The sequence below is a fragment of the Castor canadensis genome, chromosome 6 (assembly GCF_047511655.1).
Source record: "Castor canadensis chromosome 6, mCasCan1.hap1v2, whole genome shotgun sequence".
In the NCBI taxonomy this organism is placed as follows: Eukaryota; Metazoa; Chordata; class Mammalia; order Rodentia; family Castoridae; genus Castor; species Castor canadensis.
Genome location: NC_133391.1, coordinates 122,473,448 through 122,492,132, shown reverse-complemented (window position 1 = coordinate 122,492,132; position 18,685 = coordinate 122,473,448). Strand labels below are relative to the sequence as shown.

Below are 18,685 nucleotides of genomic sequence, written 5' to 3'. Positions count from 1 at the left end.
GTGGACCAAGTGTACTCAAGTTTTGGCTGTTATTATGAGTAAGAGAGAAGGGCTTGGGGAAGCTTTTGACCAGAGAGTGACATATTCCAGAAAAGATTGATTTGGAGTTTATGTGGCTCCTAAAGGGAGAGAGTGGAGAGGCAGTGAGGAGGAAAGTAATCTAGCTAGGAAACCCTGCATCCTGGATCATGGTGGTTTTTAAAGAAAGGATGGTGAGATTCTGCATATTGTACATTGAAAGGAGGGCATTGGCAGCAGGATGGTAAATTAACTTTTGGATATGGTAAATTAGGGTTATGAAAAGGAAATCCAAGCAAAAATGTTCTGTGGTCCATTGACAGTATAAAACTGAAATCCACTTAAGAAGATCTGTGTGCAGAAGTTTACTATATTATAATGCTAATATGTTTCCTGAGATGAAGATCTCCTTTGAAACATTAGAGAATATGAGAATTTAGCTGTTTTATTATAGCTGACTTTTTTTTTTTTTGTAATCATAATCTGACTTAGAACACTTGTGCTTTCAAAGTTTCCCCAACTTTCCTAAGTAAAGTTGATCTCTCTTCCTTTGTGGTCCATATCATCTTTATTGATTCTTCTTGCCATGCTTTTTCCTATTAAATTACATATTTATTTATTTATTTTTACATTCTTGTCTGCTTCCCTCTGGAGGCAATTACTATCCATTGGTTACATTGGCAGTAGGGATTCATTGCCTCTAAAAGGTAAGACAGGTGGTTCTGTGAACTTACACTGAAGGAAAAGTTGCTAACTAGTTAAAATTAACAAATGTCACAGAGCACCTTGAAAGGTAAGGGCTTAGAAAAGGGCTCTGGGAATATCCCATAACCCTCCACTAGCCTATATTCACCTTTGTAGAGTTAGAAACAGGTAGCCCACCAGAAGGTCAAGAGCAGAGGGTAACTCTATAGAAATGAGAAAAATGGGGTAGAAGCCACTGAGAGCCAGGTGTGGGCATGGCCAAGCAGAGAGAAGTCTGGGTGTCAGCTGCCCCTTTATGCAGGACTGTGCATGGTATCCCTGCATATGAAGTCCTCCAGGTAGAAGTAAACACACCAGGATCTAATCCCCCACTGCTACCATGTGTGTACACACCAGGATCTAATCCCCCACTGCTACCATGTGTGTACACACCAGGATCTAATCCCCCACTGCTGCCATGTGTGTACACACCAGGATCTAATCCCCCACTGCTGCCATGTGTGTACACACCAGGATCTAATCCCCCACTGCTGCCATGTGTGTACACACCAGGATCTAATCCCCCACTGCTGCCATGTGTGTACACACCAGGATCTAATCCCCCACTGCTGCCATGTGTGTACACACCAGGATCTAATCCCCCACTGCTGCCATGTGTGTACACACCAGGATCTAATCCCCCACTGCTACCATGTGTGTACACACCAGGATCTAATCCCCCTACTGCTACCATGTGTGTACACACCAGGATCTAATCCCCCCACTGCTACCATGTGTGTACACACCAGGATCTAATCCCCCACTGCTACCATGTGTGTACACACCAGGATCTAATCCCCCTACTGCTACCATGTGTGTCCTCAGCTTCTTCATCTGTGAAAAGGTGGAGTTTGACTTCACAGCCTTTAAAGTGTAACTACATAAACATTAACATTTCACTCATTTCTCTCTCTCTCCCTCCCTCCCTCCCTCTCTCTTTCTCTTCTTGTAGTGCCTGAAAATTAGAATTTTTGATAGAATAAAGTTCTAATTTGCTCCAGTGTTTATTCCCAACAAACCAGTGGTTGCTAGATTTTAAAACATTTTAAAATGCATTAGAGGAAGTGAGTCAGTTACATTCTTCATACACGACAATGGAAGTACAGTTAGTTCCAAGTTATGAATACTGTGAGAAATTGTGTTCTTTGAATAAATACAAGATGAAACTTCCAGGTTTGCAAAATGTATGCTGTCTCTTTCCTTCCTAATTCATATTAGATTGCTTTTGTGAAGTATGGAGCACTGAAATGGTCTTAAAAATCAGTTTAGAGGATCAAAGTATGCTACATATATACAAACATACATACATACATAGATACATATATATACACATACATATATTTATAGCATAATGATACCCACCAATATACAGGTATGAAATTATTACAATTAAAACCCCTTGTATTATTGATGTATGCTAATTCAAAAATAAATTTCTTAAACTTCAGCTTTCAAAAATAAAAACCCGAACTCCTGTGTCTTGAGTTTCCAGTTGGTATTTGTCCATCATAAGCACGAGGTGCCTGTTCACGCAAGTCCTGGCCTCAAACCAGAGTTTACCTTCCCCCAAATCAACACAGTTAGTTTATTCCTCTGATGATTGCCACACATAGAAAAAAAATCTAATTATTTCATTTGACATTGTCCCTCATCTCTTGTGGAATAGGAGTGATGTTGCCAACTCCTAGGACCCAGTAAGTACAGCTTCTTCAGGGTGGCTGAATTCTGTCCCTGAGTGTCATGGGGTGGGGGTGGGGGCAGGGTCCTTGACGTTCTGCTGCGATCAACTCTTTAAGTATGATACTGTTGCTTTATTTCTCCCCCCAGTCTGCGTGTTGAAAAGGACTCTTCATTTCACTGAGGTGAAAAGTGGGTCTGTGAGTGGAGCGACTTTCTTAAAAAAACACATCAGAAGCCAATTAGTTGATATGCAGAGCTGCAAGCCTCGCTCCCTTAGCGAAATCAGTGCAGTGCGCGCCACCGTTAACCTGAGGAGAGCCGCTGACAGCTCTTGATTACGCTAGAGGTGGAAGGACCCAAACTTGCAGGATCCCCCTCCCCCTCGAGAGGTTGTTAGTCCAGTCCTTTAGAGAGGTTCGTTTTGGCTCTCTGTCATCACCGGGACGCTGGCAGGGAATGTGTGTCATGGTTGCAATAGAGTGTGGTAACATAAAACAACCATGAAAGGCCAGCGGGAAAGGCTACAGATTCCGGGGCTGACCTTGGAGTAAGTATTGTCTTTAATATTTTAATGCTTTCTGCATGGTACTGGCTTTCCCTTTCCAGCGACCAATAGCTATTTAGCATTTGTTTGTACTGACAGCCTCAGAGCACTGCAGTGTGAGGTGGAGGAACGTCTTAACGGCATGAAATTTGGTTTCAGCTAATGTGCAAAGCCAGACCCAGCTTTTTGCATTGCAGTCAGAGGCAAGGCACTGCTGCATATTTAAAGTTACTGAACCTCAGTTCTGGAAACATCTTAACAGCTCATTGTGAAAGAATGCATCCGTAGGCCACCGTCTATCTGGCTTTTTCTCTTTCTCTCTTACTGTTTGTTTATCCTCACGATGCCTGAGTCTAAGGAAAGGCCTCTTGTCTGCACTGAATAACAGAAAACATTACAATGGATTAGACTGCAAGAGAATGGTTATTTGTGACCGTCATTAGATGTGACCCATGTTTTATCAGAGCAACAGAATATTAATAATCTGAGTACATTTAGAGTCCTCCAGCCGCTGCATGCAATGTGTTTACCTAGTTGAGCTCTGTGTCTGCTCACCTATTTTTTTTTAACCCATTAACTCATCTCACTGCCTTCTGTTTTGATGGCGCTACGTGAAAATGTCCATATCTAATTTGTGGCGCAGAAGTTAGACATCTGTGATGCAGGAAGTGTCAGCAAATTTTTATTTTAAATCTGTTAGTCAAAGATGCAGAAGCTGTGAGTTAGTCTGTGCTGGCACACTTGAAATAATAAACAGTAAAATATAAATCCGGTAGAAAAATATAAATATCCTTTTTCTCATTTACAGCACAGATAGGAAATTATATTTTCACGAAATCTGTAAGGTCCCAAAAATCTCATACTTGGCTACCTCCAGGAAGAGCCAGCAGAAAGAACCATGCCGTTATGAGTATTCAATAATCCTCTTGAATTTTCTATGTGCATCATATAAGAGAAATTATTTCCTGAATTAATAAATTAATAAAGGCACAGAATTCTGAAGTGAATGTTTTTTAAATCAGGCCTTGCTCTAAAATTATGTACATTTTATACAAATGAGGAGTTCACTTATAAAAAAGTTAGCCAGCTCTTACAACCTTCTTCCCAGATGTGGCATTTGTCACAATAGAGATGGTAACAGTATTTACCCACTGCCCTAATTATTTTTTCTCACCTCCACCCTTGCCCTAGCATTCAGCCCTCAGAATCGACATGGAACATTTTATCAGCATGCAGTCATTCTTCCCTTCCCCCCACCCTGTAACATTCTGAAAATGGACAACTAAGCTATCTGTAGCTCTGGGTTTAACACCCAGGAGCTCTAAACTCCTGCATAGCTTTTTTTCTCTAGTTTTTGTTGTGCTGCTTCCTTGTCATTTTCTTTAGATTTAAATAGATACCATTTCACATTAAGCCTTTTGTTTCCATCTTTCATTTTTTAGCATTTTGTTTACAGTAAGAGGAGACACTTCAAAGTAACTTTTAAAAATACAGCCTCAGTTGTATCAAGTGTTCCATTTTATAATTTGAAAGACTGAGATGTGCCACAAGTTTTATGACTTTGTCAATGACAACACCAGCATAGGGATCAGCTAAACATAGGGATTTCCCAGACTGCTCCCCCTCGCTGGAGCCTCCCCCCTCCCCCCTGGCTTATGTTACTGTGCATTTTTATTAGACCACATTCACTCGAGGAGCTTAGACAGCAGCATAGAGGATTACTCTCGAATGCCATTGTAGTAGTACCACCTAATTTACTTTGAACATTTTGCTTGCCTTGAAATGTCAAATTAATCTTAAGTAGACACAGCTAACTTTACATTCATTCATGGAGAAAGCTAGTCTTTGACTAAATTCAGCTTCTACCCACTGCAGAAAAGTGATATAATGAAAAGTCTTGTCACTGATTTTATTAAAGGCAGATCTGGTGTATGTAATTTTAGTTATTTAGAGACCTTGTAAAAGGGTCCTGATTCACAGATCAAATGTATAGAATAATGTTTGAATGTTCTCTCATGAGACTTTCCTATTTTTCTTTCAGGAGAGTTTATTCCATAGGCTCAAGAGCATATTTCATACTCTGTAGATGAAATCCAGAATTTTCCATGTGACATCAATAATATGGGACAGTTTCTGATTCCTGTTTGAGAAATGGAAACCCTACTTATGAGATGCCAAATAAATATGTCAGGGATTAATGGATCATTTTAATTTATACACAAATTTATGGCAGCTGGATAGCTTTTGCCTGGCTTTCTAATTCCTGAAAAGGAAGGTAGAATTTTTGTTTGGTTGGGTTTTTGTTGTTGTTGTTGTTATATTGGCATTTGAACTCAGTGCCTTGTGCTTGCTGGACAGGTGGTATGCTACTTGAACCACTCCCCTAGCCTATTTATTTGTTTAATGGAAATGCAGAATTTGCTTCATAGATACTTCATTGCATACATCATATGTGTTTTCACTTGAAGACAGGAAGTGGTATCAATGCCTATGCATACCTATATTAGAACCAGAAGGATAGATAAGACTGTATAGTACTTAGAGAAATTGATGGATGTATCAGTGGACATTCTTGTGAACTTTCCAATGAGCTGCTAAGTTCAAGTACAGTACGGTTCAGAGAGACAGCTTCGGAATGTGCGCTGAAGGCATAAGGAGATCATTTCCTTAGTTTACCAAGTACTGGCACCAACTCAGAGAAAGATTTTAGAAGATATCATACTTTGTTGGAATGCTTTACTAAACGAATTGAAGTGTTTTGAGTAACAGTTTATTTCAGTTTAAGACAAGCACAGCCAATTCTCTCAATTACCCATGCAATGGGAGATACAGATAACATTAAAATTTGCAAGTGATATGAAGCCCTAATTTTATTTTCTCACCTGTTGCCAATTCTCTGTGCCAATGAAGGACACAACTACCTTAAAACAGCTGCTCTGCAGCTCTACACCAAGACCCTATTCTCAAAGATAAGAAAGTATGTGATAGTCATTGTCCAGTGGGGAGCAGAACGTTCTTTAAGAAATACTGCACTGTAACAGGAGTGTCCATTGCTCACTTCAGCATAAGAGTTGGGAACAGAATAACTAACTCTTCATTTGATTTTGCCATGTAAAAAATGGTTCCGAACTGACTCTAAAACTGCTTACTTTGATAGATCTATTGGCAAAATTCTTGTAAGTACAATATCTAAGTTTGTTACTTCCCTAGCAGAGAAGAGACATGGGGCTAAAAGCAAAAAAAAAAAAAAAAAAAAAAAAAAAAGATAAACTGACTCTATTCCAAATGTCCTGTGATGGGTATTTGAGAGTTGGCTGCTTAGGTGGTTTGGATGAGTTGGTGGGAGGCAGGTATTATAATGGTTCATTGACAGTTGAATTAGAAAAAACAATTCTGCAAAGTAAAATAATCAGTAGCTGCATATAATAATTTTTAAAGTTATTTATTATTAATATAAACGTAAAAAGACTAGGATTAGAAAAAATGATACTGGATCTTTGTTATAAGGAAGGCTTTCTTTTCCCTGCAAAGTTCTTAAAAACGTATCTACCTTATATAAAAATGTTAGTGGCTTTGCTGTTTAAAAACTACAGTAATTGAGCTGAGTTTTTATTTCCATTATCTGAAAACCACTTCCCTGTAGTTCTGCTATGAATTTACCAATGATTCTTAATCTGGAAGATAATATATCTGAAATAAAATAGCATTGGATTTTCTTTGATGCAAAAATCACATGTAGAAGATACCTGCCAAGTTGCTTTGTGACAAAGAGAAAGCTCAAAGAAAAATGGCAGCTGTAGTTTTTAAAATGTAAATTTCAGCAGGGAGCCTTTTCCTTGTTCCATAGTTTAGAGATCTGAGAAGGGGCAAGTGCTTAGATGGTTACCTAGTGGTATTGATGATCGTGGCGTGGTGGTACTGGCCCTTAAATGAGCTGTACTGTTTGTACTGCAGTCATATCTCCCACTTGGAATGACATTATTTTAACTTTCAGTCTCACTCCAAGGAGCCTGAGTCCAACCCCATCCAGCCCAGGCAGTCCTTGTAGTCCTCTCTTCGCTTTTCACTTTTGGAGGTAAGCACACCGCAGGGCCTCCTGGGGCTGCTTTTTCCTTCTGTTCCTCTAAGCCTCACTACCAGCATTGGAACATTCTGGTCTCTGTGATACACACTAAGCTGCTTTTTAATTGTTGCATTAACAAACAGAGCCTAGAAACTGGTCGAATTATTCACTCACTGAGCAATGTACTTGGAGCCTTACTGAGAAATGAACTTATTCCATATAACATGTTATGAGTCTTTCCCTTGGTGGCAGGTAATCAGTTGTTGACCTCTGTATAGAGTTTTTCATATTGCTTTCTTAAGAAATGGTTTGAACTAAATTTCATAACTTTTGATCCATCTCTTACAATGGTGTAATTTATTATAATTTGTAGAAAACATTTCCTGATACATATTTGAACATCATAGTATCTATTGCCACAAGCTATTTGATATACTATTATTTACAGGATAAAGTATTTAAATTGTTTCAAAGGCTAGTTAGTATTTTTTAAATCTTTTTTAAAATTCCCACTTATATACCCCTACCCGCTCATTCACAGGTTAATTTCAACTCATTCTTCATTTATTAGAGAAGTTTTCTCAAGGAAAATTTTGGCTTTCTGTCACTATGACAATATACCTGCTGGTGGAGTGGCTCAAGAGGTAGAGTGCCTTGCCTAGCAAGCAAGAGGCTCTGGGTTCAAATCCCAGTACTATAAAAATACCTGAGATAAACAACTTAAAGGAAGAAAGATTTATTTTGACTTGTGATTTCAGAGGTTTCAGTCTATGGTTATTTGGTACCTCTTGGGGGTCATGATGGCAGGGAACATGTGGTGGTGACCAGGAAGCAGAGAGAGACAGGAAGGGGCTGGGATCCCAATCCACCCTTTAAGATCATGGTCCCCAATGACCTCCTTCTTCCAAATGGGCCCCACCTCCAAAAGTTTTCACCACCTCCCCACAGCATCATCAGCAGGGTACCAGGCTTTCATCACAGAGGACATTTAGGAGCCCCAACCATAACAGAACTCTCCTTGCATTTTAGCATAGCTTGCTATAAGAATACATGATGGAAAATTCTGCTAATATTTGTATTCTAATATACTTTTCATGAATTTGATACTTACGGATGTAGCAAGCCTTCTCATATCTAATCAGAAGTTTTACATAGAATGATCAGCATCCCTCTTCAGCTTTTTAATTTTAAGGAAGAAGGTAGAATCATACTTTCAGTCGATGGGAAGGGGACTTAAATTATTTTTATTTATTAATATTCTATTATATATTTAAATGAATAAAAAAATTTCCAATCAGGGCCTATTCCTTAAAAATACTAACTTACAAGCTTTGCGTGATATTAGTGGTACATTTACACATTTGTTTCATATTTCTAAAACAGGACTGAATTGAAATCTGTGGAAAAGAATTGACTAGGGAAATGAATTAATGACTTGGAATTGGGTTCTACTTTTCTGATGGGAATATATTTATTATTATAAAAATGACTTTCAACATGAAAGTTATATGTAATGGGTCTTCTAAAGCATCCTGTGAATATAATAGATCCTAAAACATCAGAATTATTTTATCTTTATCTAGAGAATTCCATTGCTCTTGGAACTTGCCCATTTTTGGTGATCAAACCATAAGAAATTAAAGTGTCTTCCAGAGTTTTCTTCCCCAGCGTCACATGTCTTCGTTAAATACTCATATTTCTTTTTCTGCTTCTTTCTTAAAGAAAGAGGGCTATTCAAAACTCGGATGCTATTCCTAACAGAGGAGAGAAGAGAAGCAGCTGAAATGCTATGGTAGTTCAGAGGAGGGTGACAGTCTGAGAATGTTTTGGAAAAAAAGCTTTATGGAACTGGTTGTGTTTAAGCTGGATTTTAAAAAACCTTGGGGGGTTCAGTCTTGAAGGGGTAAAATGAAAGACAAAACCAGAGGAGGGGAGAAAAATCAAGGAGATAAGAAAGTTTAGTATGAATTACAGAAATAATGTGTACCTCTAGAGCACAGGTGGGTGAAATGGAGGAAAAGCATGGAATTGTAGAAACAGATATGGATTTAACAATTAATTGGGGACTATCCTATTTTGGGCCTTGAATACTAAACTAAAAAGTTTTGAGTTTCATTGTTAAGTATTCAGAAGTCATAGATTTTGTTGAATAAGGAAATGATTAGTCTGAGTTCAGAGTAAGGAAATGTAATCTCACCAGTATTGGAAACGCATCAGGTTTTAGGCAGAAATTCCAATTAGGAGCCCAAGTTCTGGATTAGGACAATTACAATGAATTAAATTAAAAATCACAAAGTACTTTAGAGTTGCCCTAGTGGCTTATATACATGACTTTATTCAATTTAATTCACCTACTCTACTGTGAGACAAGAATGAATATTGCTTGGGCTAACAGATGAAGATGCTGGCACATAGAGATTAAGTGGCTTAGTCTACTTAGCCTGGGAGTCAAAATGAAGTCTCACATCTTTCCACTGTGTGTGACTTAAGACAATGCACTGTTATATGATCACTTATGTTGACTTTTAATTATCTAGTTTTGGTAGACCTGTGACCCCCCTTCAGACATTTTTGTTTCCCAGGTGCCTCACTCAAAGCATGGAGTATAGTAAATGTTCAAGAAGGGTTTGTTAAAGAATGAATAACTGAACGAATAAGGAACAGAGATGTATGAGTTACAGTGCTGCTGCACAAATTAGCCATGAAATGTACAGTGGCTTAAGTGCAATAGAATTGTGCTTGTCACTCACAGATTGAGGGTTTGGGGAAGGATCTGCTCCACAGAGTCATTCAGGGATCCAGGGGTAACATATGCCTTCATGGTTGTTCTGGGTGTTGACCTGTAGCTGGTGGAATGGGAAGAGCATGGAGAATGGTGTGCAGCCTGACCTGGATGTGGCATATATCACTTCTCTGCACGTTCTTTTGCCAGGAATGTAGTATCCTGGCCACACCTAATGAAATACAGCTTGCCTAAACCTAGGAAAAGGAGAAAGTAAGCTTAGTAAATAGAAGCCACAGAAGTTGATGGACCTCAAAGATCTTCAGTAGACCATTTTCAGTGAAGGCAGAAATTGAAGGATTGAGATTAAGATTTCCAGCATTCATGACTTGACTGGAACCCAAAAGAGCAAAGTTGGAGGGGGAGGGGGCAGAAAAATGTACTAGTGATAAGTCTGGCCTCACACACATTGGGACACTTCTGGTAGGGTTATCTGGCTGGCAGCTTAGAAATGGATATCTTTGATAGGGTTCCCTGTAGTAATGATCCAGTATTATAAACTGTAGGAATCCAAGTATGTTTATGCCTTTCCAGAAAAATAAAAGCATTTTTTTAATCCTCCACAGGTAGTTTTTTCTCCCATTGACTGCAATAGGTCAGATTTCTTCTTCATGCCTTTTCTGTGAGTGGGGGTTGAAGGTCTGGGGGAGAGTGACAGTAGTGCCCTTTTGAGGTGCTGACACATGGTGTTTCTAATTATGGCCATGGAAGATTCTGTTCCTTTCATGGTAAAGCCTGGAGGCAGGCTGTGCTGTGCTGAGAGCTGAGTCAGATCTCCATCCCCAGCAGTGCTCCATGAGTTTCTCTTGGTCAGGCTTCCTGAAGGCTGGCCAGAAAGAAGAGACTGACTACAGCTTCCAGGACAGCACACTGTGAGTGGAATTTGTGTATGAGGAATGAGACCTGGCACTAGGACCTCATCCTAGTGTGGCATTCTTGGCTTTGTATGAGAGGAAGACCTTTCTAAGGAAGTTTTCTGAACATATAGTGAGCACCTCACCAGACCATCATCAGTTTCAGGGAAACCGGGCACTCACTTACCTGGAAAGGTGCAGAGGGTATTCCTTGTCAAGCAGAGGATCAGGTCACATTATTCCCAGAGGCCCTGCCATCTGGAAATTCTGACATGTTCTATGTCTTTCAGCAGGCCTGGAAAAATAGGAAAAGTATATAAATTGTTCACAAATGTTAAAAAGTACCAATGTGAAAGAGCCTTTAAAACCTTAGGTGGAATTGATGGGTGCCTTCTTCTCCTCCTCTGAGGCAGCTACAGGCACTCAGAATTTCCCATGATCCCCAGTACTTAACACATGGATTACCACTTAGGAGCTGTTCATGTAGTGATGACATCTATCAGCTGGCCACTTCTGAGTGATGTGAATGTGACCCATGACAGCTCACACTCTGGACTCTGCATAGACAGCAAGATTCCAAAGGAAGTTACCTCATTTTATATTCTCAGAATCTTTCCTGGCACCTCGTATGCCTTGTCCTCAGTAGGGACCCAGTAAGTACCTGGAGGCTGACCCTGTTACTCAGCAACTGTAATTCTGTCATGGAGCATTGATGGCCTTCTGTGTTTCTGTTTCATTCTCCAACATCTAATGGAACCATGGAGCACCTAGTGGACTTATTTCCTGTGTTCTGCTTTTCTGTTTCTTATTTCCCATTCTTGTCTTTGCCTCTTCATTTTGTTCCTGGAATTTCAAGTTGGTAAACATACAGTCAGCTATGCCAGAGTTGGCAGAGAGAAGGCATTCTATTTCGTCTCTTATTTCTCCTGAATCCTTACATCTCTCTGTTTCAGTTCTGACTGAAAACACACATGCTGCATCGCTGGTAAGATGTACTAATTTCAGAGAATAGCAATGCCATTGTGCTATAAACTACACCAGAAGAATAAGTTCTATCTATTTTTCCATACAATGTATTCACCAAACCTGAGCTAGTGCCTGACACACATAAGAGAGGCTCCATAAATGTGTGTTGATTGAATGATTGACTGTGTTATTGTCTGGGTCTCAAGCCTGGTCTGATGTTTTTACTTGGGCTCAAAACATGATATGTATGACGTATTTGGTGTGTTTTGAGAATGGTCCTGACACCTTGAGAGAAGGGGCTCACATTTCGATTCTTCCATAAGCAGTAAATTATAACTATCAAAAATGTACTGACCAGGTAGTAATTATAAAGAAAGCAAGGTGCAAGAACAAAATAAAAAGGCATCATTGGTGAAATGATGTACACTAAACATTATGCCTGGCTAGAGTGAGGGACAGAGAAAATGATCTAGAAGTCATGGCTGGCCACACACTGAAGAGGAAAGAGAACTAGAATATCAGATCTGTGGATCCTTATTACCATCTCCCTAGCACCTAAAACAGCACCTGGCATATACAAAAAGCCTTCCACTTACAATGGTTTGACAATGATTTATTGAGTTTTTCACGGTGCCCAAGCAATATGTGTTCAGTGGAAGTATTCCTGTGAATTGTGAATTTTGCTCTTTTCCTGAGTCGGCATATGTACAAGGATACTATCTTGCAATTCTGGACATCAGCAGAGAGCTGCAGTCCTAGTCAGCCCCACAGTCACGAGGGAAACAACCACAACCAACCCTCTGCCGTGGGCTATGTTGCTGAGCTGTGATGTTGAGTAGGCTAGTGTGTTAAATGTGTTTTTATTGGTACAGACCCCACTGTAAATGGAGGTGCCTCCGTACTAGATACTAAATAAATGAATTAGTTGTTGTTGAATGTCCTTTGAAGCAAGAACGGAACTCTGAATTGGGGATTTGGGGGACTCCCTTTTAAAAACTGAAAGCCTTCAGTGAGTTCACATCTGATCCTGGTGACAGTCTGTCTCTGGTTGAGTCATTGCTGCCCTCTTCCTATAGACTCTTGTTCTTCCGTCCAGTGCAGACTCTACCTAACTCCATCTATACATGTTACATGGCTGACCCTGGAAGCACTTGAGTTTGTGACTCTGACAGACTAGGAGTCATATCGCTTGAGTTTTGATCAGTATCCTCACCACATGCAAACTTTGTGACCTTAGACAAGTTGTCACCCTCTTGGACCTTCATTGCCTTCATCTGTGAATCACCTTCCCCAGTGATAGCATAAGAATAGTACCTTATTGGTATTGAATATGGTAACTTTGCATTCAGAAGAATGGGACACACAGTGGTCTTGGGAGTGGTGGGCAGGAAAGGTAGATGGTGCCTTAACAGGGAGGACATCAGAACGATTGTCACCTAATCTAATCTTGCCAGGAGCTGGCATAGTTGTGCTTTGCTGTTGGAAAGGTCACTGGGTATCCATGGCTGCCTGGATTCCCCACTTCACTTGTTGCCATGGTGAGGGGCAGACATAATATGTAGCTTACCAAATGCAGTGTGTTCTGATTTTGTGTCGCCTTCTCACTGGGGACCTGTAAGAGTGAGAAAGTCACTGGACTGCTGAACCACTACACCCTTTAGTTTCCTTGTTTTTACCATGAGGAGGATCATTTCTCCTTTTTCTCTTTTGGTTTTTCTCCCTTTCACTTTGTCGGGAACACTGGAAAAATCTGAAGAAGCTGGTACAAGATGGCAATTTCTCCATACTCTACAGATACCTGTTCCCATGCTTTTGTGAATGTGATGGTTTAATGAATTGCCTTGTGTGTCCTGATTTCTGATTTGTTATGAAGGACCAAATCTAAGCAGTGCAGACCCTGTTTGGAATAGCTCTGCCAAGCAGAGATGAGTTGGATGATGCATACTGCACTGGCCTGTGGGGGTGGGGCACAGGCAGAGATGGAGAAGGTTGGCAGCTTGAGATGTCACTGGAGAGGTGTCAGGGGAGGTGTGGACAGGCCGGTTAGCACTTCTTCCTGCCCTACCCTTGCCTGTTTTCTGGGAGGGCCACTCTAGGAGACTTCTGTTGCTCTTAAGAATGCAAAGGAAGAATGAGGTGAGTGTCTGTGGTTCTCCAAGGGCTGGCTGGGTGGGGGTGGAGGTGGGGGACATAGGTCACATGGTGAGCATTAAGGGCATTAGATGCTTAGAGCTGGTCCTGATTGGCTCATACCTGTAATCTCAGCTGCTTGAGAGGCAGAGGTAAGAGGATGGTGGTCTGAGCCAGCCCAGGCAAAAGCATGAGACCCTCTAAAAAACAGACTAAAAGCAAAAGGACTGGGGGTGTGGCTCAAGTGGTAGAGCACTTGCCTAGCAAATACCGGGCGCTGAGATAAAAACAAGAAGATGCTTAGGTGGTTTCCTTTGGTATTTTTTTCTTTTTTTGAGTTTGTTTATTTATTTAGAGACAGGGTCTTACTGTGTAGCTCAGTCTGGCCTGGCCTCAAACTCACTAAATTGCCTAGGCTGGCCTCTATCTCAGCATCCTCTAACCTTAGCCTCCAAATGCTAAGCTCCATGACACCCAGCTTGTGTTTACATTACTTTTTTAATGGTCATCGTAAGCTCATCTGCTGTACAGCTTCAGAGCCCACTTACTGGAAGAAGTTTTGTGAGGTCAGGTGGCCAACAGACCTGTCAAAGCCACCATGGCCCCTGGAGCACAGTGACCCTTACAGAGCCTTTGCACATAGGTATGTCGCTGCACATTCCAGGCCCTGACAGGCTGTTCTGGCACCTTGCTGTTTGTCATGATGGTTTGTATTTTTTCGCTCCTGGGGTTTGCTTTTCTTTTGGTCTCCAGACTTGGGTTAAAGACCAAAGTTACTAATCCAGACATTTGCATATGCAGTGCCTTAATTTCAGCATATATAGAGTGCTTGCTCTACCCATTGGTGTTCTTGGTGTCACATATATAAACGCTGTATTCAGTTTACAGATGCGAAACCTAAGGCACACGGAGAGAACTTGTCTATACTGGCCATACATCTCAGGTTGGGATCAAGGCATGCCTTTGTTCCAGTGTGATTACTCAAAGTGCCCCCCTTTCACTTTCAAACCTTCCAAGTCTGAACAACACTAGACACTGTTTCCCAGTCTCTAGAATATGGCCTTGTCAGGTTCTCACACCAGCATCTGGCTGGAGAGCCTGCGTTCCTAATTCCATGGCACAGGTCAGCACTCCCCACATTTTCCCCACCTTCAGCCTGCAGTCATTTTAAGAGCACTTTCAGAATAGAAAATTCCATTGACAGAGGGGTGACTGTCACTGTCTGTAGCTCCTCTGCTTGGTTCCCTGTGCATTGTGCAGTTCTGTGCTGACAGCATGCTCATGGGTAGGAGCGTGCTTTGCCTTGCAGAGCCCTGCGTTTCTTTTAGAAAGTTGCATCTGATGCTGCAATCAGAGTCAAATTGGAGTCATTTGGAAGCCAGGCATGGGCTTCAGTAGCTCCGAGACCACGCTGCTCTAACCTGAGCAGCCTGAGCCTGTTTCCTTCTGCATGCCGCTGCCTGGGAGTGATTGTGATCTTGCCACTGTGCGGTGACTGTCTTAGAGTCCTTGGAGCCTGGAGAAGGAGCTCCCACCCCATTTGCAAGAAGCCAGGACACTTCATTCGTGCTATCCACTCATCAACGTTCCTTTGATCCCACAGCACGGAGTGTTTATTCCTGCATTGTTTTTTCCAGGCAAAATATTGTGGCTACTCAACTTAACCAACTTTTTAAATTTTGGTTTTGAATACTCTGAAATAATTCTAAGGAACCTTAACAGTTAACTCTGTCTAGATCTTCTTAGGGTACTTTGCTCTGTGTGTGTGTGTGTGTGTGTGTGTGTGTGTGTTGGGGATAAGTCCTGTTCCACTTTGACTAGGAAAAAAACATTTCACATCAATTCTTTTTATAATGTTCTTATTAATATATAATAGTTGTGCAGGGGGTTTTGTTGTCACATTTCCATATATGCATAAAATGTATCCAGATATGGTTTCTCCCCTCCATTATTCATTATTCTCCCTCTTCCACCTCCCCCTTCTTAAAATGACTTCGACAGGATTCAGCATTCATATTCATGTATGTATAGAAAGTACTTCAACTATATTCACCCTCCTTCACTCTGTTCATTAAAAACCTGTTTCCTGCATTTTAAAAATGTGGATATAGCCATTAACACCCACCCGCTAGATGAGAGAATTCAGTTGTGATATTCCTTGAAAGCATAGGTGGTAATGACAATGAGCTTGGAGGCGTGTCAGAGAGAGGGTTCACACAAATGCAGAATTCAGAAAAACTCTCAAGTTTTCCCACCAGTAACATGGATAATAATATCTCTTGGAGGTGTCATGAGAATTAATTAGGTAACATTTGTGAAATGTTCCAAGATGAGAATTCTGTTTTATTATTATCAGCTTCATATTGTTCTTGGAAACCCAGCATTGAATGTGAAGTGTAAACCCTGACCTTGGTAGCAAGGCTGCTGAGTGTTCTAATTGCATGTGGCAGTAAATGAATTATTGTAAGATTGAGATAGTTGTGTTGATGGTTCATAATGAAAAGTAAGCTAAGTCTCATGTATTCCTATGCTTTTTACTTTTTTATTCATGACAACTTATATAGCTGAATGATCACTACTTCCAGTTAATAAAACAGTATGATGATACCCCAAAGTGAAGGAAACATTTACTTTCTTGCAGTGGCATTGGAATTGGTTTTACCCTTTCTCTTTATATAAAGTACAGATTTGACTCCACCCACCAGAATCAAGATCTGAGTCCAAAAGTCATCTTCAGTTCTAACCCCTTTTAATTTTTTAAATGTGGGTCTGTACATATGTGAGGGTGTGTATCCTCCGCTGGCAAGTCCCATTGACCTCACCTTTGCCACAGTCTCTGCTCTGTACCCGTGCTGCACCACAGTAGTCTGGGCTGCCGTCACCCATCCCCAGATGTCTATAGTAGCCATGGCCTGTCCCCTGCTTTACTCAGCCTTTGTCCTTCTGCAGCGTGTCTCCACCCAGATCTCAAGTCATCCTGCAGGATGTTAAGTCCCTCCTCTGCTCAGAACCTTCCAGTGGCTGCCCACTATCTCCCATTCTCTTAGCTATGGTGGACTTTGCTTTTTCTTGACTACTCTTGCTCCTGGTTTGCAGTCTATTTTCCCCAGTTCCTGGAACATTATATTCCTTCATGTTTTGTTTTTTTAACTCTAAATCTTCAAAAAAGAGCTGGAAGAAAGTACAATCGATAGCCACGTTCACCCTGATCCACCAATTAACACTTGCCATATTTACTTTCTCTCTCTTTCATATTTACTTTATCTCTACAGTCCCTAGATGAATTAAAAATGAATTTTTGCTGAGCTATTTGAGAGTGACTTGCAGACATTCAGACATTAAACACTTAAGCATGGGTCACCCATGAACAAGTATGTGTGTCTTCACAGCCAGGTCATCAATACTATGCACTATTAAGTTGACCATTATTACATAGTCTATGTCAAACATCTTCAGTTGTCCCAAAAAAGTGTCTTTTAACGTTTCGTTTTGCTTTTCTTTGCTGTCTGTGGTGCTGAGGATCCAACACAGGGTCTTGTGCATGCCCAGCTCCAAAAGTTTTGTTTTTTTAACCAAGGAGCTAATTAAAAACCAGATATTCCATTGAATTGTTGTATCTGTTTATCTCCTTTAATTTAGAGGGTTGTCTTTTTTTGTTGTTTTCTCTTGGTATGAATGCTGATGTTTTTGACTATCCCATAATCTCAGCTGGTCTCATGATTTTTGTGTGTTTAGATTCATATAAAATGTATTTGGCAAAAACAGGTGGAGATGGCCTCCCCGTAACATCACACCAGGAAGCCCAAAACCTTGTGTCTGCCAAATTCCTCTGTTTAGTGATACCCGTTTTGCTTTATTAGGTGATCACAAGGATGATACTTTTGAGTCCTTGTAAACATCCTTTCCCTTCAAGTTTTCACCGGGTGGGTTTTGTATCAGTGACCTTACTTCAGTCCCTCATTGCTTTGTCACAGTTTTCTTTTTTTGTTTGGAGGGGGTGTATACTGGGACTTGAACTTAGTGACTTGTGTTTGCTAGACAAATAGTCTACCACTTGAGCCGAGCCTCCAGCCCTTTCTGCTTTAGTTTATTTTTCAGATAGAGTCTTGAGCTTTTTGCCCAGAGCTGGTTTTGGGCTGCAATCCTACCTTCACCTCCCACCTAACAGGGATTACATACATTTGTCATCAGATCAACTTTTTTTTTTGAGGGGGGATAGGGTCTCTCACTAACTGACTTTGAACTGCAATCCTCCAGTGTCCATCTTCTGCACAGTTGGGATTACAGGCATATACCACCACTCCTGGCCCACAATCTTATAATTCTATTATTGGTGGTGTTCTTTAGTTAAAGAACTGTCCTTCTTCCTCTCCCTCATTTTTAGGAATGATACTGTTGACTCATACATTTTTAAAGAAGAAAACAGAATACAAATATCTCTTTTTGGTGGTCATGCTGTCCTAAAATGCATCAGTAGGAAGCCTTTTAAGCTGATTCTTTGGTCTTTTGGACATGACCCTATTAATCTTTGAGTACATCCTCATGTTCTAGTACAGCAAGATGTTCTAGCTGTCCAGAACAGCTATGGGCAGCCCCACACAGTGCCCAAATGGCTTGTCGTCACTCCCTCATTGTCTGTACAAAATGTTACTGCAGCAAAGCAGGTGTTCCCAGCCACTGTCTGAGCACCCCCTCTTTCCTTGCTTAGGAGAATCCTTGCAGTGACTCTCCCCATCCCATATGATATATAATGTTTGTTTGTGTGTTCTTTATCATTCCCAACTAAAATGAAACCTCCAAGTAGGCAGAGCCTTGCCTGGTGTGTTTACCCCAGGTCTCTAAGTATCTGTTACATAGCACATTCTCAACAAATGCCTGTTGAAGAAATGAATGAATGAGTTTCC

General features: G+C 40.8%; 1 protein-coding gene across 14 annotated transcripts in view; it reads left to right on the top strand.

The window, feature by feature from the left end:
- Positions 1-18,685, top strand: part of Mast4 (microtubule associated serine/threonine kinase family member 4) — a 560,147-nt gene that overhangs the window by 358,346 nt on the left and 183,116 nt on the right. The window contains exons 1-2 of one of the 14 annotated variants that reach the window (XM_020165558.2): positions 2,571-2,989; positions 6,981-7,061. The exons of 12 other annotated variants lie outside the window; for them this stretch is intronic. In XM_020165558.2, the coding sequence (XP_020021147.1) occupies positions 2,943-2,989; positions 6,981-7,061 (128 nt within the window). In that variant the 5' untranslated portion in view covers positions 2,571-2,942. Of the gene's footprint in view, positions 1-2,570; positions 2,990-6,577; positions 7,062-18,685 lie in introns of those variants that run through there. One more of the 14 variants, XM_074077372.1, reaches the window with a different exon arrangement.